We start from the raw sequence: 25,545 nt of genomic DNA on the forward strand, positions 1-25,545 counted from the left end.
GGGCGCTGCGGTGCTGTCGGCGCTGCGGAGTGAGGGGCGGCAGCGGCCGGGGAGGTAGGGTGTGCCGGGCTTCTGCTGGGGCCTGAGGCGTTGCTGGGGGTCACCGGCCTTGGGGGATTGCCTCCACGGCCCGGCCGCCTCCTCTGGCCCGGCTGGGTCCCGCGGACCGAGGGGAGACGGCGTAGCAGGGCAGGCGGCCGGGGCGGGCAGCGGTGAGGGGCGGGAGGGTGGCGGGCCGCGGGGGGGATGCCTGTGTGCCGGCCCTACGGCGGCTGTCCGCAGGTCTGCCGGGCACCCGCTGTGCCCTCGCCTCTCCTTGGGCTCTTGAGACCGGGTGGTGTCAGGGCAGAGGCCCTGCTCTGCCCTGGAGCCGCCGCTGCGCCGAGACCTTCCCTCCTCGAGTCCTTCCTTCCCTCCAACGACTCGCTGGCCTTGGTCGTATGAGGAGTTATCGTCCCTCTGTGCCGCAGCAGGTTGCTGGGAGCTTGGCCTTCCAGAGAACCGCATTGCGCTCCATTGGCAGGGGACAGCTTTAGGTACCCATTAGGATGTACAGGAGGTGCTCGCCGCCAAACTGTCACCTGCCTCTGGTGTGCGTATCGTGATGCCTTTTTTCTCTGGGAAGGTTTCCAGGCATCCCTGGAGTTACCCCTGCTTTGAGCGGGGGGGTGGAGGAGGTGATATTCAGAGGTCATTTCCAAACTCAGCTGTTCTATGATTCTGTGATGTAATCACCTTGAATGATTTTAGGACTTGGCAATCCCCCCTGCCCCATGTCTCCAGCAAGGCAAACACAGCCCCTTAGTAAGTTCAGTATCCAGGTGAACTTGGTATTTTAAAACCATGTGTTTTCAAGGAACACATAACTTGAGGTAGAGCTCAAGAAATCAGAGAGGTTGGGGGAGAGGAAGTTTGGGGTTGGGCCAGCACTATTTGGGGCACAGTGGTAGTTGAACTGAAGAGTCAGTGAGAGTACTTATCATTGTGGGGAGACCTTTTCAGGAGATGGAGGCAATGATCCTGATGTTATTGCTTGAGCTGACAACATGCAAGAGCCTTGTTTCTTGTTTCTTCAGACTGCACCAAGGCCTTGCCACTTTCCCTTCTGATTGCTTTGGACAGCTGTGACTTGCAGCTTCAAGATGGAAGCTACGCTAACAGCTAGCCAGATCCGGCAACGGTTTATCGACTTCTTCAAGGAAAACAAGCATACCTATGTGCACTCATCTTCTACAATCCCCCTTGATGACCCCACACTGCTCTTTGCCAATGCTGGTATGAATCAGGTAGGATTCCCACTCTGGTACTGCGGTCCTTATGAACATATCCTGTAGCAGCTGAAACCTGTGAAGCTCTTTGCAGAGCTGTTTGTGTGGAAAATTATTGTTGTTTTCTCCGTCTTCCTTCTGGTCACAAAGAGGTGGTTGGTGTGTCTGCTGGAGACTTCTCTGCTCTTGCAAAATTGGCAAGAGCACTGGAAGAGGTTCCCGTGTCTGCTGGGCTGACTGTGCAGCTACAGGAGCACTGCCAGTCTCCCTTCCTTGATCCTTTGTACCACAGCTAGGTTGTTTGGTTGGGTTTTTTTTTGTCAGCTGGGAATCTGGCTACTTTCAGTCCCTTTGGAAGTCCTGGGGTTTGGTGGGCTCCAGGAACACATGTGTGTGTGGGAGTGCTAAGTTATAGGCAGTGCTGCAGCCTCCTCACAGGCAGGAGACAGCAGGCTTGTTGTTTCTGAAAGCTGCCTCAGGTACATCCAGGCTAGCAGTATTGTGATGTAGATGACACTTACTGCCTTGCTGTTGCTTGCAACGTTTGAAAACAGGCTCTTAGTGCTTTTCTTGATTGCTCTTTTTTCTTTCCTCTCAGTTCAAACCCATCTTCCTCAATACTATTGACCCCTCGCACCCACTCGCTAAACTGAACAGAGCTACCAACACTCAGAAGTGCATTCGAGCAGGGGGCAAGCACAATGACCTGGATGACGTCGGAAAAGATGTCTACCACCACACCTTCTTTGAGATGTTGGGGTCCTGGTCCTTTGGGGATTATTTCAAGGTAAAACAGGCTAGGTATAGGTCTGAATCTCTTGCATAGTTACCTGTCTCTGTGAACTCAGCAGAGCAATTGCCAAGAGGAAAGAGAATATCTTGGCACAGAGTGGTTCCTAAGGTGCATGTGGCTCCTTTGGAATAAATGAGCTTGGAAGCTGCCCTGACCCTGTAGAATGTTTTGAGATTAATCAACTAAGGTTAAAGCTGATTATATTAACTCTGCTAGTTTGGAGTCTTCAGGCAGAGGTTTTAGTGGCTGTCCTGGAACTGTGGGGAGTTGCATATGCTGTGCAACTATGATGGACCTTCAAACAGGAGTGATCATAAAATAATGATGTCTTTTCACAAGCTTCTTGATAGGGTGGTGTTCAAAGTCAGAAAGAGTATGTTAAGAATACACAATAACAGCAGAATTAAAAGGCTTTTTGGGGACAGTGAACATGCTAAGAGTTACCTTGGCTGGATCTGGAAAGCCATCTGAGATGTTTCCTGTGCCCTGTTAACTGCCTATATTAATTTGCCTCTTTCTTACATCAAAAGTCTGAAAGTTTTTGGCTGTTTAGCTGCTGTTACCGACAGTAGCCAGTACTTTGTATGTTGAAGAGAAACTCTCTTTGCATTCACTTGCTGACCTCATCTTTCTTTCTGCAGGAACTTGCTTGTAAACTGGCACTGGACCTTCTCACCAAGGAGTTTGGCATCCCTGCTGAAAGACTCTACGTCACTTACTTTGGTGGAAATGAGGCTGCAGGACTGCAACCGGACCTGGAGTGCAAGCAGATATGGTTGAATTTGGGGTAAGGCCTTTAATTGAGGAAGGGGCATGTTTTGATGAGCAGTAGTCACTCAGAGAAAAATGGCGTGTATTATGTGGCAGAGCATATATAACAGGGGGTTTTAACAAAATTGAAGTGTCACAAAGAATGTTTGCAAGGTGGTGGGGCTGCAAAACCAAAGGGAAGTACTGGTATTAGATAGAAGATACTGAGAGCTTTTGTTTCAAAATTTGAAGTGCTCTGCTGGGTCAGATCAATGGTCTGTCCAGCCCAGTGTGCTGCCTCTGTCAGCAGTTGAGAAGATGCCATTCAAGCAAAGCAGGCACGCCTGACTGTGGCCTGCACTGTTTACATCTTCCCCTCCCAGCATCCACAGTCACTGGATTAAGTATGTTAGAGGGTCATCCATCTATTCCCCTTAGCCTCTCTTTGGGGCCCTGCTCCTTCAGAGTACATCTGATTCTGTTTTGAATCTGTTGTTTTTTTCTAAATCTCAGTCATAGTCTCCCACCCAGCCTTGTCCTCTCCAAATTGAACAGTAATACTCTTTTCTATGCTCTCTTCCTAAGGCAGCTGTTCCACCCCTAGGTAGTTTTAGTCACCCTTGTCTATACGTTTGCTACTTCTACCTCACCTTTGAGATGAGGAAGCAAGAACCGCACTGAACACTCCAGCTGTGGGTGGGCTAAAGCTTGTTGTAACAGTGAAACAGTGCCTTTGGTTTTGTGGCTGTAGTCCCCTCTGAAATGTGCCACTGACCCCATGACACACCTCTACACTGTGGGGCCAAAGCTGCCTCGCGTGTATTAAAGTTGGAGATCCACCTGTCTTCTTGCTGGTGGCTTTGCTGAGGTGTTGTGTAGGCCTTTGCTTCCACCTGGGACAAGTTCCAGGCACCAGTGTTCACTCGATTCTCAGCAGGGATCCTGAGAACTGGGCTCTTGCATTGGTCTGTCTCAAGACTCTGACAATTCATCTGCTCATCCAGGGAATTAGAGAGCTGAGGTTTCTCTGGTATAGCCCTTAGTTTGGGGAATTCTTGCCTTGCTGTTAGTCTCTGTTGTTCAATAAGAGTTTCTTGTTACAGGCTGGCTGAGGGCAGGATTCTGCCTGGCAATATGAAGGATAACTTCTGGGAAATGGGAGACACGGGTCCCTGTGGCCCTTGCAGCGAGATCCACTATGACCGGATTGGGAACAGAGATGCTTCCCACCTGGTCAATCAGGATGACCCCAACGTCCTAGAGATCTGGAACCTGGTGTTCATACAGTTCAACAGGTGAGCAAGACCTGCTTCCCTTCCCAGGCTGCTGCAGCTCAGCATGAGGGATTGCTCAGACTGTGCACTTTTAACTGCCCCTGGCTTGCTCGCCATTCCCTCTTGTCCAGGAGCAGTGCACTTTGTGATGCTCTGTCCCCTGACCCACCTGTACAGAAGAGGTTGGTCACACTGGCTTTTGGGACAGACTGGAAATATTTTCTCAGTTCATCTGCCAGGAGTTCAGTAGGGAATAAGTGCCATCCCACTCTGGGTCTGAGTTGTCATTGAGGGTCTTGTTAACTATACTTTATCAAAGTTGTCCTTTTTGGGGCTTGCATATGGGCCTGTGTCATAAATGTGATGGAACAAAATCTCATGGAGATGAGGAGAGAGATGGGGTTGCCCCTGCAGAGATGGGGTTGCCCCTGCAGAGCCTCCATCCATAACAGCTTATCTTTCTTTTTGTGGCTGGGCAGAGAAGCTGATGGGACACTGAAACCTCTTCCTAAGAAAAGTATTGATACTGGGATGGGCCTGGAGAGGCTGGTCTCTGTGCTGCAGAACAAGATGTCCAACTATGACACTGACCTTTTCCTTCCTTACTTTGAAGCTATCCAAAAGGTATGAATTGGGGAGTCTGGGTCTGGGCCTGACCCAGCTGCATCCATTCCCTGAATCCCTGGGGAGATGTGTGGGGCTGGTTGGAGGGTGATTATGTTTGCAGGTCACTGCTTTCCTAGCTGCTGTGAGCCCCAGGGGTTTGTACTTTGCTGGGGGCAGGGAATGCAGGCTGGCACAGTAATTGCTGCCTTGGGGCACGTTTCCAAGGAAAAACACGGGACAGTGAGCAGTGCAGCTTTCACAGGTGTTTCTGTGAACTGTCCTGATGGTGCACTCCTTGGCCCTCTCTGAATGGTAGATGCTCTGCAGTCCCCTATGGCCAAGTGCCATCTTTTTGCTGTGTAGTAGAGAGCATGTGGTGCTGCTAACAGAGAATCAGAGTTTGTCCTTCAGTCTCCCACCTGGAACATGCTGATCTGTAGAAAATCCCCTGAGAGAGGAGGTTTTTGCCATAAACCATGACAGTCACTTGCAGAACCAGTGTACTGTTGCTGCATCTTCCTGGGTGGGGACCGCATTACCAGTGCTGGGAACTCCATGCGCAAGTCCAAGTGGGTTTTTTGCTCCATGGAAGAGGCAGAGCTCCCTGGCTGCAGATTGAGCTGGAAAAATTGCAGGGAGAAGAGCCCAGGCTGCTGCTGCCTCTGAGGAATGAGGTGCAGAGCTCCAGAGTTGGAATTACAGGGCTGCCTTTCTTCAATGTTAAAGCCACTGGCTAGACACAGCCCATGTGTCTGTGTCTGCCTCCCTGCAGTGTGCTGGGAGCCTGGCTGTAGGGACTGTCCCATGGTGTGAGGTTTGCATGTGCAAGCACTGCTTTGTTAGAGCAGTACCTTTCCCTTGGGTATGGATAAAAAGACCCTAAAAGAGGGAAGGTGGGACCATCTCCCATGTGCCAGAATTTGAGAAGTTTCTTGGCTGGGCACCTTCTGCCAGGCCAGAGTCCTTGAGCCAGTGTGAAAAACAGATGATTTCCCTATACTCTGTCCCTCTCGTGCCCTCTTCTGTCCTGGGTTCTTAATGTTGGGATAAATTGGCTCTTCTTCATTCTGGTCTTGGAGGTCCTTTGGCTCTGGAAATGCAGGCCGTGGCACCATGCAGAGCCTCACAGCTCTCCATCTTCCCTGGCTTCACCGAGTCACCTCTTTCCAAGACTAATGTGCCTCTTCTGTGGCCACGGGCAGTGGGATGGGATTGGCTTCTGAGGCACTTCCCTGTTGTTCTGCCATGTTGCCGGACCCTACTGTCTGTAATCGTCCCCTTTGCCCACTGCCTTCTCCTCTCTGCACAGGGCACAGGTGCCAGGCCGTACATGGGACAGGTTGGTGCTGAGGACGCCGACGGTATAGACATGGCCTACCGTGTGCTGGCTGACCATGCACGGACCATCACGCTGGCCCTTTCTGATGGGGGCAGACCTGACAACACTGGCAGAGGGTAAGAAGGGAGCTGCTGCAAGGCTGCTGCTCCCATTCTGTTCGGCACGGCTTCCCTGAGGGGGCTGGGATCTGATGTGTCTCTGGGATGTCTTTGAATTTGTCATTAAAGCAGTGGATAGCAGAGTGTTTGCTCAGTACATTTGACACTTGAATCCCTGTAGCAAGGTCTGCCCAAAAGGCCAAGACACACAGGTCTGAGGGTTCTTGTGAGTACCAGTCCTGCTGTGTCAGCCCCCACAAAGGATCACTGTGGGCAGACAGGCACAAAACCCTGCTTGATGCAGTGCTGCTGTCAAAAAAACAATGAAGCTTTGGCTGTGGGTGCTGTGCTGTGCTGTGGGTGCTGCTGGACTTGCAGAACTGACTCTTAAGCACACAGTGAGTTTTGTTCACGGAACTGGGGCCTGGCACCTCACGTCTGGCTTGCTGCTGCTGTGAGCAGCTACTTGAGAGAAAATGTGGGGAGAGAACCCTGTGCTCTTGGTCCTGGGAGGGGGTGCTTGTGGGTGGATGCTGGTGGATTCCCTGAGAACAACTCAGAGGTGTAACATTTGCATGAGGGCCTCTGCTATTCCATAGGTATGTGCTGAGGCGGATTCTCCGGAGGGCTGTGCGCTACTCCCATGAGAAGCTCAATGCCCCCAAGGGTTTCTTTGCTACTCTGGTTGATGTGGTCGTGCAGTCACTGGTAAGTGCTTCCCCGCTCCACTGTATCTGCTGAAGACTTCCTCTGCTGAGGTGTGCAGATCTCCATGCTGTAGGACTAATCCTCTTGGGTCTGCAGGGAGATGCCTTTCCTGAGCTGAAGAAAGACCCAGATATGGTGAAGGACATTATCAATGAAGAAGAGGATCAGTTCCTGAAAACGCTCAGTAGAGGACGTCGCATCCTGGATAGGAAGATCCAGAGCCTGGGTGACAGTAAAACCATCCCTGGTAAGGCTGTGACTTCTGTCCGGGTGCACCAAAAGACATTTATTATCTGGGGCCAAGTTAGGGCTCAGCTGGGCTGGGAACTGAGGGATGGTGAAAGGTGTAGGGGAACAGAGTTGGAGTCAAAAGACCATTGGTCAGAGCTGGGCCCCATGTTTCTCCTCTGGCCTGTGTTCACTTGCTTGGGTTTCTAAGCTGCCCAGACACAATGTGATAGTGTGATCTCTGTGCTGTCAGAGAGGAGCCTTTTAGATGTTCATGTTCATCAGACCTGTTTGCTGTTGTGCTGTAGTGTAGAGCCAGTTGGAGAGCAGGGAAAGGAGCAGTGTCTCACAGAACAGGAGCGCTGACTGCTCTGCTTTTTCTCTGAAGGTGATACTGCCTGGCTGCTGTATGACACCTATGGTTTTCCTGCGGATCTCACTGGGCTGATTGCAGAGGAGAAGGGCCTTGTTGTGGACATGGAGGGCTTTGAAGAAGAGCGGAAAAATGCGCAGGTAGATAACAGCTCCAGGGGGGCCTGGTCTATGAGTGGGCAGGGAGGATTCCCTTCCTTGTAGTTTGCAGTTATGAGTCCGCTCCTTTCTTACCAGGTCTGCTCACACCCTGCATGCCCCAGTGCCCTGTGGGAAGGACCAGGGCACAGCACCGCAGTTGTGGGACACGTCTTTTCTGTGTAGCTGGAGCTGCTTTTGCTCACTAGCACTGTGAGGCCTGGGGCCTTGAGCTCAGCCTTCAGACAAGAGTTAGCAGAGTGCTGGGAGCACCTCCCCACTGTCCTGTTCTGGATAGGGAAGTTCGGGACTTCCCTGTCTGATGAGCAGTGTCCAGGCAGGCCTGCAGCTTGGATGCCTCTCCCAACATGTTTGCTGCAGCAGCAGGGTGTGGTATTGACCAGGTGGCTGGGTACTTTCCTTGCCCTTTCTGGGCTCAGGTTTGCTTTGTCTGCATGCCAGTAGCACTGGAACAGCCTGCTCTAAAGCCAGAAAAGATGGGAGCATTCCAGCTGCTGGCACACAGCTTCCCAGGGCAAAGCTCTAAATCAAGGAGCTCTCAGGTGTGTGTGAGGTGTGCAACTAGGCTGGCGTGCATGGGACAGTGCTGAGGTGGGTTTTCTCAAACTTTGGTGCTTGTCATTGGCAGCTGAAATCCCAGGGCAAGGGTGCTGGAGGAGAGGACCTCCTCATGCTGGACATCTATGCCATTGAAGAGCTAAGGGCCCGAGGGCTGGAGGTGACCGATGACTCACCAAAATACAGCTACGCTTCAGATCCGAGCGGTACCTATGGTATGAAAAAATATTCTCAGAATCATCTTTTGCTGCCAAACCTTTCCTGCCATGTACCTCAGCAACATCCCCTCTGGGCTCACCTTTTCTGGGACTTGGGGGTGGGAGTGGAAACATGTGCAGGTGAGTAGCCTGCTTGTTACAAATTGAGCTGGGAAAGAGAAGGGCAGACTTGAAGGGCTGCTATACTGTTCAGGTCTGTTGTCGCCAGCTTAAGGGGATTCCTGTTCCCTGCAACTTTGTGTCTCCACACTCCTAGGTTTGTGTTTCTCAGCTGCTCCTTTGCCAGTGCCACAGGAGACTGCAGTTTCTCCTTGGTCTGTTACAGGGTCCTTGGCTCACTTGCTCTGGCTCCTCTTGCTAATTCTTTGGTTTGGTGGAGATTCAGGAGGCCGCAAGCTCATAGCCATGTGTGCTGCTGACTTTTACTGCATAGGTGTGGAAAGAAGTGACAGTCCCTGCCTTGGAGAGCACTGAATGAAATTCCCTCTTATCCAACTAACGGTTGTTCTAGTTCTTTCTCCTCACCCCCTGCAAATGTGGTAGCTGCTGTGAGCTCCTGCAATAGCCGGGAGGTGTTGCTATGAAGTTCTGCTCCCATGTCGTGTCTACAAGGTTTTCCTATTTTACTGACACTGCCTCTTGTCCTGGTGACAGATTTTGGGAGCCTCGTGGCCACAGTGAAAGCCATCCGTAGGGAGAAGAAGTTTGTGGAGGAGGTATCCACTGGTCAGGAGTGTGGGATAGTGCTGGACCGGACCTGCTTCTACGCTGAGCAGGGTGGGCAGATCTATGACGAGGGCTACATGGTCAAGGACGACGATGGCAGGGAGGATGTAAGTGGACTTGAGAACCTTTTGCTAGACTCAGTCTGACCTGGGGCCTGGGCAGAGGAGGAGAGGGCCCAAACAAGCTCCATCCATTTCCTGTCCATGGCAGGTGTCAGGCATTGCACAGGTTTCCTTTTTCGGGTGCACCATGGCATGGATGTGCTGGAGTCTTGTTCCCCTTGCTTCTTGGGGAACTGAACTCTGCTGCAGCATCAAGCTGTCGCCAGAACATGGGTGCTTGCAGTGGTGGTGCTGGGATTGCTGTGCAGAAGGACAGTGCTTTCAAGCCGTGATGGGGAGCTGAGGTGGGGAGCTCTTTCAGCTCTGCAGTGCCCCATAACCAAGCCCCACCTTCATTCGCTTCTCTGCTTTGCAGCTCTGTGTGCTGTACCTGGGGACACTCATCTTTCTGCTCTCACACATACCAGTCTGTCTCTCAGCTGAGACACTTCCACTTGCGCCTCAGACCTCTGGCTGGACAGTCTGTCTCCCCGTGGCCTCTCGCCCTACTCACTAGGTGCATTTCCCTCTTTGTGCAGAAAACAGAATTCACGGTGAAGAACGTGCAAGTCCGAGGAGGTTATGTGCTTCACATAGGAACTCTATATGGAAGCTTGAAAGTAGGAGATCAGGTCCACCTGTCTATTGATGAGGTAAGACATGGTGTAACATGTGGCCTCATCTCTTTTCTCTGGATTTTGTCTCCTTTCTTTTTATTGATGCTACTTTGGGGGCCTGGTGTTTGAGGCCTGCTCTCCCTGCAGCACACGATGCAGGCAAGCAATGTGGCCCTTCCAGTCTGGCTGATTCAAGGCCTCTTCTGCTTGGCTCCTGGCTTTCTCCTACCACGAGGTGGATAATGCCCAGCTGGCTCAGAGCCATGCTCACTGGGTTTTGTTGATCAGCAGCAGAAACACATTTTGGGTCATGACTGGGAGGTAGAACATGTATGGTGCCCCACTGCGTTTTGGATGAGAGTGGAGAGCCTGGGCTGCCTGCCCCACTCCAGATGTTGCTCCTGTGGGCTCAGCCTGCTGAGTGAGTGCTGGGTTGAGCCTAGTCGGCACAATGCATTTCCCTTCCCTATAGAGGCAGCACCTTTGGAGCAAGAGGGAAGGCTTCCATCTTGCAGTGCTTTCCCTGCTGAGGAGCAGAGATCAGTGTCTGTGACCTGGTCTGTCCCTGGCCTGTCTCCAGACAGGCCCAACAAGGGGACTGCCAGGGAAAAGCTGTGCACAAATTTGGTGGGGAGCATCCTGCTCCCTTAGCTGAGGCTCCAAGGCAGCAAGTGTGATAAGTTGTTTCTGGTCTCCTGAGCTAGTTTAGGTTTCTGTTGGAGCAGTGTGTTAACCTCCACTTCTGCTGCTAGAGGTGACCTTGGCTCCGCAGTGTGGGACCCCGTCTAACAGTGGCTTCCTCCATCAGACTAGGCGGAGGCCAGTCATGAGCAACCACACAGCCACCCACATCCTCAACTTTGCTCTGCGCTCGGTGTTGGGGGAAGCTGACCAGAGAGGGTCGCTGGTTGCACCAGACAGGCTGCGGTTTGACTTCACAGCCAAGGGAGCCTTGTCTACACAGGAAATCAAGAAAGTCGAAGGGATTGCCAACCAGATGATTGAGGAGGCAAAGGTGGGTATGTCTGCAAGGTTGGATATGCTTGGGGGGAAAAAAGTACCTTGAATCAAGCTTTTGGGTGATCTGGGATGCTGGGAGTTTGGCCCAGCGGGAGTCTTCTGAGCTGCTTATGTGGTACTATGCACAGATTTGCATCACCTCAGAGGATTTTGAGTGGGAAAACTCCATGTAGATTGCTTCGTTCATTGGTACCAAGCCCTCTCTAGGGCTGGAGTGTTTCCATGCCTGCTCTAGTGTCACATTAGCTACAAGAGCCAAGAAGTTTGGCAGAGTAGTTTTGCAGGCCTGGCTGGATTTACAGTGTACGCTCAGACGCCCCAGTGATGCGTCCTCAATGGTGAGAGAGTTGCTCTGTCTGGTCCCAGCCATGTGTCAGAACAAACCCTGGAGGACCCTGTGATTAGAAATCATTTGAATGTATGGGAACACACAGGGAGTCTGAGCAGGCAGTGGTATCAGGAATTTTGAAGATGGGGTGTCTGTCAATGACTTTGGGATTTCTGCAGCTCAACAAACCCCAGCTTAGGTGAGGCACGGAACTTCCCTTTTAGGATCTTTCAGAGGAAGTCAGGATTCCCTATGAATGCTGGCCCTTAGTCACAGCTGACAGGACCAGCTCTTACCTGCATCCCTTTCCTGTGCTCTGCAGACTGTGTACGCCAAGGACTGCCCTCTCGCAGCAGCCAAAGCTATCCAAGGACTGCGAGCAGTTTTTGACGAGACCTACCCCGATCCTGTCCGTGTGGTCTCAATTGGCATCCCCGTGGAGGAGCTGCTGGCTGACCCCTCTGGCCCCGCAGGCTCCATCACTTCTATTGAGTTCTGTGGAGGGACGTGAGTATCTGGAGAGGCTGGGAAAGGCAGCAGGGTGGCTTGAAAAGGAGTCCCTGTGGAGCCCGAGCTCTGTTGTGAGTGCCGTGGGCACAGCCAGGGCAAAGCTGGAGGTGGTGGTGATGATGTGCCTTTGCATTCCCAGTCCTGAGTCAAGCTGCGTTTAAAATAAGCCTTTGCAGGCAGGGAAACTGCCTGTATGCTCTCCCTGCCCACACACATAGTCTCTGACAGTGCTGGGAACATAGCCCTTGCCACCCTTTCCTTGCTCATTTGCTTTCAGCAGCTAGGTTGGGTTTTCTGCCTGTCCCCACACTTGTTGCATCTCCCTGGCAGGGTGGTTTTCTTGTTTCCACACTGATTTCCTGCTGAGATGAGAGGTGGACTTCTGACTCTCTCTTGTGGGTCTTTCTGGGTTCTTTTCAAAGGCACTTGCAGAACTCCAGCCATGCTGGTCCCTTTGTGATTGTTTCAGAAGAAGCAATTGCTAAAGGCATCCGGAGGATAGTTGCAGTCACCGGGGCTGAAGCTCGGAAGGTAAGGGGCGGCAGGAGGGATCCTCTGTGAAATCCCACATATTAACCCTGTGCCAAGGTTCCTTTTGTTCAAATTTGCCCAGTATCTCTGTTGGGATACTCAGCACCAGGGAGAATTGGCATGAGTGTCTGAGGGACTTGTGGAGAAGGATGCTGCTGTTAGCAAAGGCTGTGCTGGAGGCCCCTGGCTGTGCTACAGTCAGAGGAGAGAACAAGGGAAGGGAAGGGGGGAAGTCTTGGCTGTAGCTGTTGTGTTTGTGTGGCAGAAGGGCCTGGGGTGAGGTGGCTGCAGGGTTAGCTCAGGTTGCTTTGCAGAATGAGCTACAGATCTAGGCTCTCAGCAGCTGGCAAGACTGGCAGGAGAGTTGTGAAGTCTGAGAATCCAGTCCTCTGCTGCAGGAGGCAGGTGACTGGTCCTGGGCTAGCCTGGACTGGTGTTCCCTAGAGTGGGAGAAGAGGCTTTGTGAGGAGATGGCTTTCTCTTTTTGGAGGATCTTGGCATTCCTTCTGGCAAAGAAGACTCTGGAGGCCTGGGTGCCAGCATCACACCCTGGTTCTGGTCAAGTGCTGCCTGCTTTGGCTCTGCTGCTTCCCAAGGAGTTACTGAACTCCATCCTGGGGCTGCAGCATTCCTCACCCCTTCTCATGGTGGTGGCCAAGAGCCCAGCATGCTAAATCTCCCTGCCTGAGTTAACGCAGATTGTATTCTGATAGGCCCTCAGGAAAGTTGACAGCCTCAAGAAACTGTTGTCAGCCCTGGAGGCCAAGGTGAAGGTCCAGACAGCTCCCAACAAGGATGTGCAGAAGGAGATCACGGATCTCAGTGAGGTGAGGATGGTAGCAGTGCTCTGCCTTCCCAAAGTGAATGGGACCTTGATTGCCAGCACCGGGTGGTATTAATGAGGCCCCAGTTCAGCTTCCTGCTCCTGTCCGAACAGCCCTGTGTCCTGTGGGTCCTGCAGCGAGCACCTCATGCCTGGGGCTGTCGGGCACTGGGAGAGGAGGGGAGCTTGCTGGGTGCTGCCAGTTGAGGCACTTAAGGTTCACGAGTGTGGTGCAGCATCTCCTGCCTCCTGCTGTGGTCACTGGTGCCTTTAACCCTCTCCATCTACTCCTCTCTTGCAGACACTGGCTACTGCTGTTATCCCGCAGTGGCAGAAAGATGAACTGAGAGAGGCTGTTAAAGCACTAAAGAAAGTTATGGATGACCTGGACCGAGCAAGCAAAGCCGACATCCAGAAACGAGTGAGCCCTGGGTGGGAATAAAGGACAGTGTGGGAGGGCTGCAGGGGGGCTCCCTTGGGAGGCTCCACTTGTGTCCAGTGTGGAAGGGAGATGAGCTGAGGGGGTGCCCCTCATGCTGTTCAGCTTTTCAACCTCTCCTGCTCCCTCCCAGGGCATGGCTACCTCCACGCCTGTTCCCTGGGTTGAAACGCTGGCAGCGTGTCTTGGAAGTGGGGGTGCTTCTGCCTTAATGGTGCCTCTGGGTGCAGGCTTCTTCCTCCTGGATGCCATTGGATTTTACTGGAGGAGGAATCACACACAGCACTCCTGCTGCTTTGCAGGCCACACACCTGCCTGCCAACATGTTTTGTTCCTGGCTCCGCAGCATGAGGCTGCTCCTGGCTGGGCTATGGGTGTGTTGGGGCACCTTGCGGGCCTCTGTAGCTGCAGGGAAGTTCTTCCGAGGTGGTTCTTGCATCCATATGCAATGTGTGTGCTCTGGCATCTGGCCACTGTTGTCCTCAGGTGCTGGAGAAGACCAAGCAAGTCATTGAGAGTCACCCTAACCAGCCATTGGTCATCATGGAAATGGAAAATGGAGCCTCAGCAAAGGTATGGGAAGGTCCTCAAGAACCTTCCTTGTGCCTGAGGAGCAGCTGGGTGGTCTGTGTTCACTTGGGGAGGTGGTGCTGTGTTACAGGGCTGTCTCTTTTGCCCCCTGCCAGCCCTGAGTAGCAGCTAGTGAAGAGGGGGAGGACCACTGGCACACTCTGCATCCCACCGCCTGGACTAACAGATGGGTTTGCAGGGGTGGGTGGGGTCTTGACCATTTGCTGAGCTTCCAGACCTGGCAGTGGATAGGGACCCCAGTAGGAATCACTTTGTGTCCCAGGTAAGGCTCATCCAGCAGCAGTCATGACACTAAAATGCAGACTTAAGGAACTCTGAACAGTAGCTCTGCCAAGCTATGGTAGTCATGATGCTTGTGGCCATGGCAGATCAGCTCTGGCAACAGTGTCCTGGGCTGAGTGTGTGGCCAGGGCCAGGCCAGAGAGCTGCTCCCCAGCTCCTGGGCGCAGTCTGCTGCAGCATGGTTCAAGTTCTTCTCTGGCCAGGGCTGAAACTGCTCCTTCCCTCCTCCACTCATGAGTTAAGTTTCTTTCCGAGCAATTTCTGTTGTGAATAAAAGCTCCCTTGTGCGTGCTGTGCCGCAGTGCTGAGCCCAGCAAGTGCCAGGAGTGTGGGCTGATCATGCCTTGAGGTTGGACCACTCTGATTTCAATGCCCTATTTAAATTTCCGCTCTGGGAGTCTCGGAGCTGATCCTGCTTACAGATGCCTGCTCATTCTATGTGGCCATCTCCATTGCCACGATGCCAGCGCTCCTGCTTACAGTGGGTGCCAACGCAGCATTCTCCCTGGTGGAAGGCTGCATCCCAGGGGATGGCAGTGCCAGCAGCCTGGGGAGCTGCGTATTCCCTATGCAGCTAGAGCAGCATGGCTTTGCTCACTGGAGGGCCAGCTCCCAGAGCTCTGTGCTGTATCGTGCTGTCTGTGAGCAAAGGATGACTGTCTCCTTGGGAATAATGGGATGCATGGCAGTCTCCCTGGTTTCTCCAGCATGCCTGCTGTGTCTGATAACCCTTGCAGCTTCTCGCTGCATTTGAGTCCTGACTTGCTGCATAACAGCTGCTCCCTCCTGCTGGGAGCTCACAGCGCGGGACAGAGCATTTTCCCCTCCAGCCAGTACACTGAGGTAAAGGTTCACTTGCTTTGGGGCTAATTCTGCCAGTTCCTGGATAACTGAAGGTGGGGAAATAACAGCAGCTCCTCACTCCTGCCTCCTTGCAGCCGTGAGGGGGACACGGCCAGGGCTTGTGTCCCCTGCCAAGGCTTCTGCACAGCTGGGAATGTGAATATTGCTCGTGTTTGGGAGGAGGTGTGCTGCAGGGTGCTGCCGGCTGGTTTAATGCAAGCCCAGATCCCCGAGGTCTCTGTGGGTGCCGCAGGGGCTGGAGTGGGGCTAGTTGTGAGTGCGGGGAGGGTGTGCTGCAGTGACTTTGTCCTTCTACAGGCCCTGAACGAATCTCTAAAGCTCTTCAAGACTTACTCCCCCCAGACCGCCACCATGCTTTTCACTGTAGATAATGAAGCTGGCAGAATCACTTGCCTGTGTCAGGTACCCCAGGTAAGGCTGAGACTCTGCATCTGCCTTTCTCTGAGCATTGGTGGAGGATCTGCAGCCTCCAGGCAATAACCTACACAGCCAAAACTCTTTTGGGTTGGCAAGAGCTGTGACTCTTGTGCTTCAGGTTATCATCAGGCTGCAGGCCAGGGGGGGAAGAGGTGTTGTGCTCTCTGGCCGGGAAGGGGTTAGAGCCAGGACTTAATGCAGTTGTAGGCATGGGGCAGGCAGGCTGCTCCTGGATTGCTGGCCTGGCTCTTCTCCAGGAGATGCCCCTGGAAGAGCTTTGTCCTGTTGTACTGTGCTTGTGGACCCTCTTCCCTTGCTGCCGACTGGACTGAGGTCGAGCTGCCTCTTTCTTTGTTTCTTTTCCCGCTCAGGAGACCGCAAATAAGGGCCTGAAGGCCAGCCAGTGGGTGCAAGAGGTGTCTGGCTTGATGGATGGCAAAGGCGGGGGGAAGGACGTCTCCGCGCAGGCGACGGGCAAGAACGTAGGCTGCCTGCAGGAGGCCCTGAAACTGGCCACGGACTTTGCCAGGCTCCGGCTGGGGGAGCTGAAAAACTGACGATGGGTGGTGGTGGGGTCACCGGCACCCCTCTGCCCTCCTGCCCATCCCCTGCCTGCTGCTGAGCCGCCACCCGTGTTTCCTATGAATAAAAGTTGCCTGTCCCGCCCGCTGCCGCCTCGGCTCTGCTTACGGGGGCGGGCCGGGCCGGGCTCCTCCTCCGCCTGCCTGCCGCCCTGCCTGTTTTCTCCACCGACCATGCCGCTGGATCACCGCCGCTTGCGGGGCCCGGAGGAGTCGCAGCCGCCGGAGCTGTGGGCAGCGGGAACCGGGGCAGTGCCGGAGAAGGAAGAGGAGGAGGATGCGGCTCCGCAGGACCCCTGCGCCCTGCGGCCCCTCTTCGCCCGGGCCGGGCTGCTGAGCCAGGCGGAGGGCTCGGCCTACGTGGAGCTGGGCGGCGGAACCAAGGTCCTCTGCGCCGCATGGGGCCCGCGGGAAGCGGCCGAGCCCGGCTCGGCGGCGACGGCAGCGGTGGGAGGGGGGCGGCTGCTCTGCGAGTTCTACCGGGCCCCCTTCGCCGGGCGCGGGGCGCGGCGGAGGCCGGGCTCGGCGGCGGAACGGGACGCGGAACGAGAAGCGGCGGCGGCTCTGCGGGAAGCGCTGGAGCCGGCCGTGCGGTTGGCTCGTTACCCGCGGGCTCGCCTGGCCGTCAGCGCCTTGCTGCTGCAGGACGGTGGTTCCGCCTTGGCCGCCGCCATCAGCGCCGCTGCCTTGGCCCTGGCTGATGCTGGCGTGGAGATGTACGACTTGGTGGTGGGTTGCGCCTTGTGCCGGTCCCCCGGTCCCGCAGCTGCGTGGATGCTGCAGCCCGGGGAACCCGAAGAGCGTCGTGCCGTCGCCCGGCTCACCGTGGCTCTGCTGCCTGCTCTCAACCAGGTGTCGGCGGTGCTGGGCGGCGGGCAGGGCAGCCCTCCCGATGACTGGGCGCAGGCGCTGCGCCTCGGCCTCGATGGCTGCCATCGTCTCTACCCTGTGCTGCGGCAGAGCCTGCTGCGGGCCTCCCGCCGCCGCAATGCCGCTGCTGCCGCCACCGCCACCACTGCCTGAGCGCCGACGATGCCTGGGTGGCCCCTCTCTGGGGATGGGGTTGTCTCCCAGAGCTGCTCTCGGTGCTGCCAGAGACCCTGGAGCCTGCCTGATGCACGCTTCACGCTCCCAGAGAGCCCCTGAGCCAGCCCTTGAGCTGCCAGAGACCCTGGAGCCTGCCTGATCCACACTTCACGCTCCCAGAGAGCCCCTGAAGCCAGCCTGAGCCAGCCTTCAAGCTCCCAGAGACCCCCCGGAGCCAGCCTGAGCCAGCTTTCAAGCTCCCAGAGACCCCCCCAGAGATGCCCACACAGTTGGAGGCCCAAGAAACCTGCCCGAGGACACTGGAGCCTGCCTCCCCACCACTACCAGAGAGCCCCCACACTGCCCAAGCACCCCGGAGCCTGCCTGAGGAGCCCCTGTGTCACAGGAGACAGCTCCCATGTGGCCCTGCAGGACCCAAGCAGCCCCACGCACTGCCAGAGCCCCCCAAGAACAGCCTCCACCCTGCCTCAGCTGCCAGAACCTGCCTGCACAGCCCCACACAGCTGGACCCTGCCTGAGACCTCCCTCCAAGCAGCTTGCCTGCACTTGGGGGACCCCACACCCCACCCCGGGGTGGCCCCAGCACCAGGGCTGAGACCTCCACACTGGGCTGCCCACCACGACCATCCATGCAGGCAGGGTCCAGGCAGCACCAGGCAGGAACCACATCATGGCACAGACTGTGCAGCCCTTGGGACTCCTGCCCAGGCAGCGCTTCGGGGTGGCAGAGATATGTTTTGTTGGGGTTTTTTTATAATAAATCAGGTTTTTCTGGTGCCTTCTGCCTGCATGGCTCTGCTGGGGCCTCTGCCAGCTGTGGGCAGAGGTGGAAGGATGCACTTGTGACTGGCTGCCAGGCATCGAGGTCACCCCCCTCTGCTCCTGCTGTCCTTCCTCAAGGGGTGCAGAGGGAGCTGGGTGCTGCCCTGGGGTCCAGTTATTCCTGGGGATGGAGAGGAGCTGGTCCTGTCTGCCGAGCAGCACCATGCCAGACTGGTAGGGAATATTCTGGGTAAAGGCACTGATTAATGTTTCCATTGAGAAACATGGCAGAGCTGCGCCCTCCTGCCTCTGGGTTGAGTTGCGGGGAAAGCAGCATCCTAGAAAGACCCCAGAGCCTAGGGCTGTGTCAGGCAGCACACAAAATTGGGTACAAATATTACACAGGTGCTTCAGATGGTTAAAAACTGCATCGGAGTCAAATAACCAGAGAAAAGAAATAAAAATTATTTTTCTTCCCAACACAATACACTCTTTTACCAGAGCAAATTAGAAATACAGAACAAGTTCCTACCAGCGAGAGAAGGATGACCTAGAAATGAGGGACACTGAACCGAGATGCAACGCTGGGGAGCATGGGACGGGGACCACAACTTCCTCAGGCACAGGCAAGGAACCCTGGCACAGTTGCTCACGGGAGTCTTGCTGACCGCAAACACGATCCGTGGCCGAGAACAGCCCGTGGTAAACCAGTAAGGGAAACCCATTTGTGAGCAGAGGTGACTGGGAGCAATGAGGTTTGCATCACCCCGCCACTGGCCCTGCAGCTGGCATCGGACCTGGGCTCAGCACCAGACGTCTATCCCAAAATCCCACGAAAGCCCCTCGGAGTTGTCTCGGGGTGGTCCATCCTTCCTGTGGGATGCCGAGCAGCTCCAAAAGCCTTCCTAGGCTGTACCCGTGCCTGCTGAACCTTGCTGAACCAATTCCCAGGGGGGCTGAAGCACGGAGATGGTGGGCTTGCAGGGCAGGGGAGGTTGGGATATGACCTCTGCCGTGGGGGCTGAGAGCCCTGGTCTGCACCCCACAGCCCCCTATGGGTGGGGGGATGCTGGCATGCAAGGCAGCTGGGATTTGGGATGCTCCTTTGGGATGTGGTCCTTTTTTTTTATTCCTCCCCTCCCTCCCCTGGCCACGTCTGCTTATCCCTAGGTCTGAAAACAGGAGGAAAAAGAAAACAAGCACACTCAAACACAAAAGACTTCTCTCGCCACGGCTGGCCGGCATCTCACAAGGAGTGGGACGCGGAGCTGCGGGCACCGGCGGCAGGGGATGGCTGTGCCGAGAGCGGGCACCTCGCATCGTGTGTGGCACTAGCTGGAAGCCTCAAAAGAAATACAAACACAAGACTGGAAGGGCTGGCCACGTGGGGAGGCCACAGCATCCCAGTCCATCTACTGGCTCCCCTCGGGGTCCGACATGTGGTTTTTCACCTGCAAGGAAAAACGCACAGGGTGGCCGTCCTCTGATGTGCCTGGGCAGCAGGATCAAACCCAGCGCCCTGCCTGGCATGGGGATCCCTAGGGTCCTGCACCCAGCTGGAGGATGTGGGTATGGGAGCAGCAGCGTTGATAAAAGGTATTTCTGCTCCAAAGTGTGTGTGGGGTTGCAGCCTGTGCTGCTGGAGTAATGCACGCCCAGGGGTTTGCTGCAGGGTGCTCAGGGCTGTCCTGGAGGAGCGGGCAGTTGTAGCCCTGGTAAGCAGCTGGGATGGCTTGGGGGACCCTGATGGAGCATCTCCTCTGCTCCGGGCATCCCCCACCAGGACCCACGCAGGTAGCAAGTGGGGATGAATTTTGGGAAAGCAGAAAGTCTGGTGCAGGATCTGGCCCTCCTCTTACCGCCTCCTCCGTGTCTGTGCTCTCCTCGGCGCTGTCAATGTTGCGCAGGTCACTGTGCCCATCAGCTCCCATCCCCTCCTTCCCCCGGGGCTCCCGTGACCCCTCTCCTGCTGGGGATGGTGACTCTGCCCCTGTCTCTACCCTCTTCTTTTCGCTCTCCTTGGACCCTGCAAGGACAGAGACAGCAGAAAGTTGGGGTACCGATGCAAACATTAGGCCTGTCCTCGCAGGGTCCCATTGTGCCAAAGGGCTGGACTCCGCCCTGCCAGGCCAGACAAGGGGGAGGATGTGGGGAATTTGCCCAGCCAGCTCCAGATGCCCAATTGCCTCCTGGGCACGCAGGGAGGGAATCCCTTACACCCAACTCTGGGTCCAGGCTGGCATGCGCCCACAGGCTGCCCAGCATGGACACATGGGTGTCAGAGGGTCTACGACCTGTCCCCTCACCTGCGAGACGCTCTCTCCGCTGGTCCATGCGGTCCAGGCTCTCCAGCAGACTGTCCACCTGCGCCTTGATCTGGCTCAGCTCTCCTTTGATGGAGTGCAGCTCTTCGGCCCGCACTGCAGGGAAGAGGAACTGTTAAGATCCCACCCTGCCCTACAGCCTGCCGGGAGCCAGGGGAACACGCCATCCTGGGCAGCCACCTCTGGAGCATCCTCCTTTCCGGAGCATCCTTGGGGAGCAGGGACGGGTCCAGGGGACAGCCACCAGCCCAGCGCAGTCCAGGCAGTGTCTGCTAGAGCTCAGGACTCATAGCCACAGTGTCAGCACCGAGCGGGACCTGCATTGCTCTAATGCGCCAAGACACGCGGGCTGAGCCTCCTCTTCCTCTCAGCCCCATCACACTTACATTTTGTCCGTCCTGCTGTGGAGCTGGTGCTGCTCCTTGCCCCAGGCTGGGGGCTCAGGCTGCTTTTGCCTCCTGCTCCCACATGAGTTCGTCTGGCCTTGACTGGGATGCGGTTAATGAGGGGGGGGATCTTCTGGTACTCGTACACTCTGCAAGGGCACAAGAGCATGGCGGCGTGAGTGCAGCCCCGGAGGTGCAGCAGGAGCCCCAGCCAGCTAAGAGAGCATCTCTTGGGGTCCCTCTGCGGTGAAGGCCCCCCAACCTAGGCATTGCCCAGCCCACATGCTGGCCCTGCCCCACGTACCCCCTCCCCAAAGCCCCCAGCCCGGGGAATCTGTGGCATACCATCCTCAAAGGGGGCAACACCGCTGAGCCTCTCTTGGAGGCAGGGAAACAGATGCCCAGGGACACCCCACCTTCCGCCTTTGGTAGAGGCATGCTCAGCCCACCCCGCTCCTGGGATGCCGTGCTCACCGGTACGGAAAGTCGTCCCTGTAGAGATCATAGTCCAGGTCACAGTTACTGCTGCAGGAGGGGGAGAGAGGAGAACAAGTCACCTGCTCTGTGAGGCCATGGATGCTGTGGGGCAGCTAGGGCTGGGCACAGCAGGGCAGAGGCACTCACCCAGCCTCCATCCCCAACCCCAGGGAGTGGGAGGCGTGCTGGAGGGTACTGCGCAAGCTGCCTGGGCTGCCTCACAGCCCAGGAAGGTGGCTGTGCTCTGGCAGGGGTTTGCTCTGGCACCAAACAAGGGTGTTAGGGGGGATGGAGAGAGTCCCTGGGGCAGCATCAGCAGGCTCTGCTCTCAGGAAGCTGCATTTAGAGCACCCTGATGTTAAATTTCATGGTCCCTGGCTCTGCACGCGTGCTGCCGGCTCACTCGGCTCCAAATTAAGAAGCGATCTGTCAACAGATCGCCTCCAATGCGGGAAGCTGACGTGCCGGTAATAAATCATGCGCCGTGGACCAGGAGCGGGGAGGGGGAGGAGGAGGAGGAGGAGGAAAGATGCTGAAGCTCATTTTGCTGCTTCAGCTCTTGTGGAGTCAGGAAGCGTAGGATTAAGCCTAACCCGAGGGGAGACAAAGCCGTGCTCAGAGCATCACTGGGGGGAGGGACCCCTCCCCAGCCACACTGCCAGGAATGGGGGGGGACCAGGACAAGGTCCCCCAGGGCTCCAGATTTTGCTGCAGATGAGCTTGTCACCATGGGACCAATGCTGGAGCTTGAGGAGAGCTGGAGGTCTGCTGGGGGAGCTAATAGACAACCTGGGCTGCTCTGCCTGGGGCTACCAAGTAAGCCAGGCTTGCCAAACCCAGAAGGCAGTTCAGAGCCCATCACAGGGCAAAGGCACCCCCAGCCCTGCTGCCACCCTGCCTTATTCAAGAATAATCTACATGGGACGCAGCCCGCAAGCACCAGCCTTCCTAGTAAGGGCAAGCTGGCAGCCCCGGGGTGCCAGGACCCGCCTGCTCCTGTTGTTTGCACCTGGGCATATTTTAGGAGCTTTCGGGCCAGCCTTGCTGCCATCCAACTTTCCATCGCTGTGAAGGGGACGGTGAGTCCTTCACATCCCCACCTCCTGCCAGTCACCCAGGGAGGAAGGTCACAACCTGCCTTGGGGAAGAGGGGAATGGGCAGCCGGAGAGGAGTCCCAACCCACGCACAGGGCACAGGGAAGGTGCCAGCTCTGATGGCTGCTGCTGCCCGGAGCCACTGCCAAGAGGGACGGGGATGCCACAGGTCACCTCCTGCCATGGGAGCACCGGTGGCTCCGCAAGAGACCTGGTCTTGGGGTCTGGCACCCAGCTAGGGACATGGCAAAGGTTTTCCCAGCTCAGCATTTTGCTCAGAGCATCCCCCAGGAAGAGCAAAAGCAGCAGTTGCGATGCTCCAGTGGCCCGAGGGGGCTGACGGTCCCTGCCCTGCCAGCGCTGCATCCCTCCGGCGCCATGGCAACGGGCAGAGCAATTAGTTCAATGAGAGCATTCGCAAAAAGCTCTCTAACAAGACAGACACAGCCTGGCTCCGGTCCTCTTCTTGCCACATGTCTGCAGAGCTGAGGAGCCGATAACATGGAGGGATGGGAACCTGCTCTTCTGCTACCATCAGTGCCACCATCACCATCATCTACTGCCATTGTCAGGACCATCGCCAGCCCTATGTGCCTCTGCAGGGATGTCTGTCCCCCAAGGAACAGCATTTAAAGGCCAGAACTGCAACCAACATCGAGATCTGTAACAGGTGTGGAGACCACAGGGCTCTGCTCTTCTCCCAGCACCTTCGGATGGGGAAGGGGGATCTCCACACCCCATCAGCAACACACACGAGGCGGGACCCGGCAAGGACTCCAGCCACCACCGCTGAGGTAATGTGATGCTCTGAGAGCCCCATGGGGCAGGTACATCCCACAGACCCATGCCCACCACCGTGGGCAGGCAGCTGGAAGAGTCGGAGGGTGAGTGATGGAGAGTAGGGGGAGGAAGAGGAGCCAAGTGTGGGACAGTCCCCAGCTGGAGCCAAGTTCCCCCCGTCACAGCCCCCACCCCATGTGCCGGCACTCACTGGTACAGGCTGCTGCCGTGCTGCCGCTTCTGGCCTAGCCTGGCCCGGCTTGGCTTGGGTTCCCTGGCCATGTCCAAATCTGTGGGGAGAGAGAGGAGGGGAATGAGCAGCGGGAAGAAAAGGGGATGCTAACACCCTACTCCACGTGGATGTGTCTCTGGCACCGGCTTCCCGGGGGCTCCCGGCCACTCTCCTCTCCTGGCTGGAGATGTCCCACTCCAGAGCATCTGCAGGACAAGCCTGAGGCTGGCAGCTCTCTTGACTTAAGTTTTTGGGGAAGGATAGGAGTGGCCCAGGGTTGTGCCGGGACATGGAGTGGCTCCAGCTGTCCCTGCAGCAGCCCCTTCCCATGGGTGTCCCAGCCCCAGGGGCCTGTGCCCAGCCGAGACCAGGCAGGCTCCAATTAGGGTGGCAGAAAGCACCTCTGATGATGAGGGTAATTAACCCCCGGAGACATTTCCCACCACCATGGTGAATCCACGTTCGCTATCCCTTCTGCTGGGTGGTGGAGCCATTTTTCGGGGAGCCAGGCCAGTGGGATGCTGGCAAGCGCTGCCCGCCATGGATGGGTGCCAGGGATGGGGGAAGCCCTGCACCCAGCCACTTCGCGGTCCCAAAAGCTGCCGAGACACGTGTGATGTTGAGATGTGGGGTGGAGATGTCTCTGGACATGCAGCTCCGTGATGCTATGTCACACCTCCCCGGCAATGCTCTTCACCCCTTCTTTAGGATTTCACAACCAACGTCCATATAAAAGCCAGCTTGAATCTATTTTCTGAGTATACATTTGAGAGCCACTGATGCAATGCTTTACTAACATCTCCATGTATTTAATTTTGTAATTTTGGGGGGCTCCAAAACCTCTCTGGCCCCTGGGGTAGGAGCCGGTAGGTGAGATGTTGAGGGCTCCCCCTTGGCCATGGTAATCGTGGCCAGCTGTCCCACGGGTGACATTGTGGATGCCACTGCACCAGGGAATCCCAAGTTGAAGCTTCCCGAGTCCTCTGGGAACACACCAACTCATCAGAGAGGTCTAGACCTCCCCAGGAGCGTGGACACCGGCCATGGATCCCCTCCAGCCCTGCAGCCTGTGGAGGAGATCCGAGCAGAAGGAAACCGGCACTTGTTTGCTTTCCAGGCTGTCACCTTGTGTGACAAAGTCTGCAGGCTGGCTCTGATCTCGGGGCGAGCTGGGGAAGGTGCTCCACTTGCCCTTGCACACGTGCTAGGTAACGCTGGCACCCATTTTCTGTGGGTGCAGCCAGCATCCCCAGGGATGGCCGAGCTCACTGCTCAGGACCGGAGCCCGCCGTCAACATCCCTCTCTCCATCCCATCACACCCACCTGTAGAGCCACCTACTCATCTCCCTGCCAGCAGGACAGACACCTCAGCACCCCAGCCAGGGACCCCAGCCATGGCCAGGCTCCCTGTCACAGGCCACCTGCACCGTGGGGACTTTCCTGCTGGGGCAGGGGACCCAGGCCAGCAGGACTCCTTCACGCCGGGGTCATCGGCCCTGCATCTGGGCTCTCTTCCCTGTAATGGCAGGGGGGGCATCCCAGTACTAGGGGAACATCCGTGTTCTGGGTGGGGGGTAATGGTGTGGGGGAACAATGGTATGGGGGGCACCCCAGTACTGGGAGGACATCCCTGTCCTGGGGAGATAACGGTATGGGGGCATCCCAGTACCGGGACAAAATCTCTGACCTGGGGGTAGTGGCATGGGGGCATGCCAGTACCAGGGGGACATCCCTGTCCTGGAGGTAATGGCACGGGGGCATGCCAGTACTGGGAGGACATCCCTGTCCTGGGTGGGAGGGTAATGGTGTGGGGAGGACCAGGCATCCCAGTACCAGGAGGACATCCCAGCTCTTGGGAGGGACTGGTACCGGGCTGTGGGGCGGCTCGGTACCGGGAGGACATGCGTGTCCGGGGGGTAGGTACTGGTCCAAAGGGGCGGGAGGCATCCCGGTACCGGGAGGCGGCCCTGCCCGGGGTGGGGGCACCAGAAACCTGGCTGCAGGGGGGTACCCCTGCCCCGGGCAGGGCTGCCGGTGCCGGGTAAGCATCCCGGTGCCGGAGCATCTACCGGGGGGCTGGGAGCGGGGACGGGGACGTGTGGGAAAAGGGCCGAGCCCAGGAGGGCGGGGGGACGGGACGGGACGGACGACGACACCCGGGTGAGGGGGGGATGGAGGGCCGGATCCGGGTCGGTACTCACATCTCCAGCCCGCGTCCCCGCTGCCGAAGAGCGTCATCC

At 56.4% G+C, this 25,545-nt stretch overlaps 3 protein-coding genes across 3 annotated transcripts; 2 read left to right on the forward strand and 1 right to left on the reverse strand.

Annotated features, from left to right (window-relative positions):
* The first annotated feature begins 17 nt into the window (after positions 1-17).
* Positions 18-16,285, forward strand: AARS (alanyl-tRNA synthetase). The gene is made up of 21 exons (XM_010583844.1): positions 18-54; positions 1,077-1,286; positions 1,867-2,055; positions 2,703-2,848; positions 3,915-4,106; positions 4,565-4,709; positions 6,001-6,146; positions 6,728-6,836; positions 6,933-7,083; positions 7,453-7,577; positions 8,224-8,368; positions 9,026-9,204; positions 9,738-9,851; positions 10,624-10,830; positions 11,486-11,670; positions 12,096-12,204; positions 12,918-13,031; positions 13,329-13,448; positions 13,953-14,039; positions 15,501-15,614; positions 15,992-16,285. The coding sequence occupies exons 2-21, from the start codon at positions 1,143-1,145 to the stop codon at positions 16,175-16,177; spliced, it is 2,907 nt and encodes a 968-aa protein (XP_010582146.1). The 5' UTR covers positions 18-54; positions 1,077-1,142; the 3' UTR covers positions 16,178-16,285.
* An 82-nt stretch (positions 16,286-16,367) lies between these two features.
* Positions 16,368-17,872, forward strand: EXOSC6 (exosome component 6). Its single transcript, XM_010583858.1, has one exon. It carries the CDS (start codon positions 16,376-16,378, stop codon positions 17,222-17,224), a length of 849 nt encoding a protein of 282 aa, XP_010582160.1. The 5' UTR covers positions 16,368-16,375; the 3' UTR covers positions 17,225-17,872.
* A 1,550-nt stretch (positions 17,873-19,422) lies between these two features.
* Positions 19,423-25,543, reverse strand: LOC104842680 (RNA-binding Raly-like protein). The gene is made up of 7 exons (XM_010585192.1): positions 25,507-25,543; positions 23,284-23,362; positions 21,195-21,245; positions 20,721-20,869; positions 20,317-20,430; positions 19,870-20,036; positions 19,423-19,461 (listed from the first exon to the last, which is right to left on the reverse strand). The coding sequence occupies exons 1-7, from the start codon at positions 25,541-25,543 to the stop codon at positions 19,423-19,425; spliced, it is 636 nt and encodes a 211-aa protein (XP_010583494.1).
* Positions 25,544-25,545: the final 2 nt, after the last annotated feature.

This window comes from Haliaeetus leucocephalus, unplaced genomic scaffold (assembly GCF_000737465.1).
Source record: "Haliaeetus leucocephalus isolate CR32 unplaced genomic scaffold, Haliaeetus_leucocephalus-4.0 Scaffold92, whole genome shotgun sequence".
NCBI lineage: Eukaryota > Metazoa > Chordata > Aves > Accipitriformes > Accipitridae > Haliaeetus > Haliaeetus leucocephalus.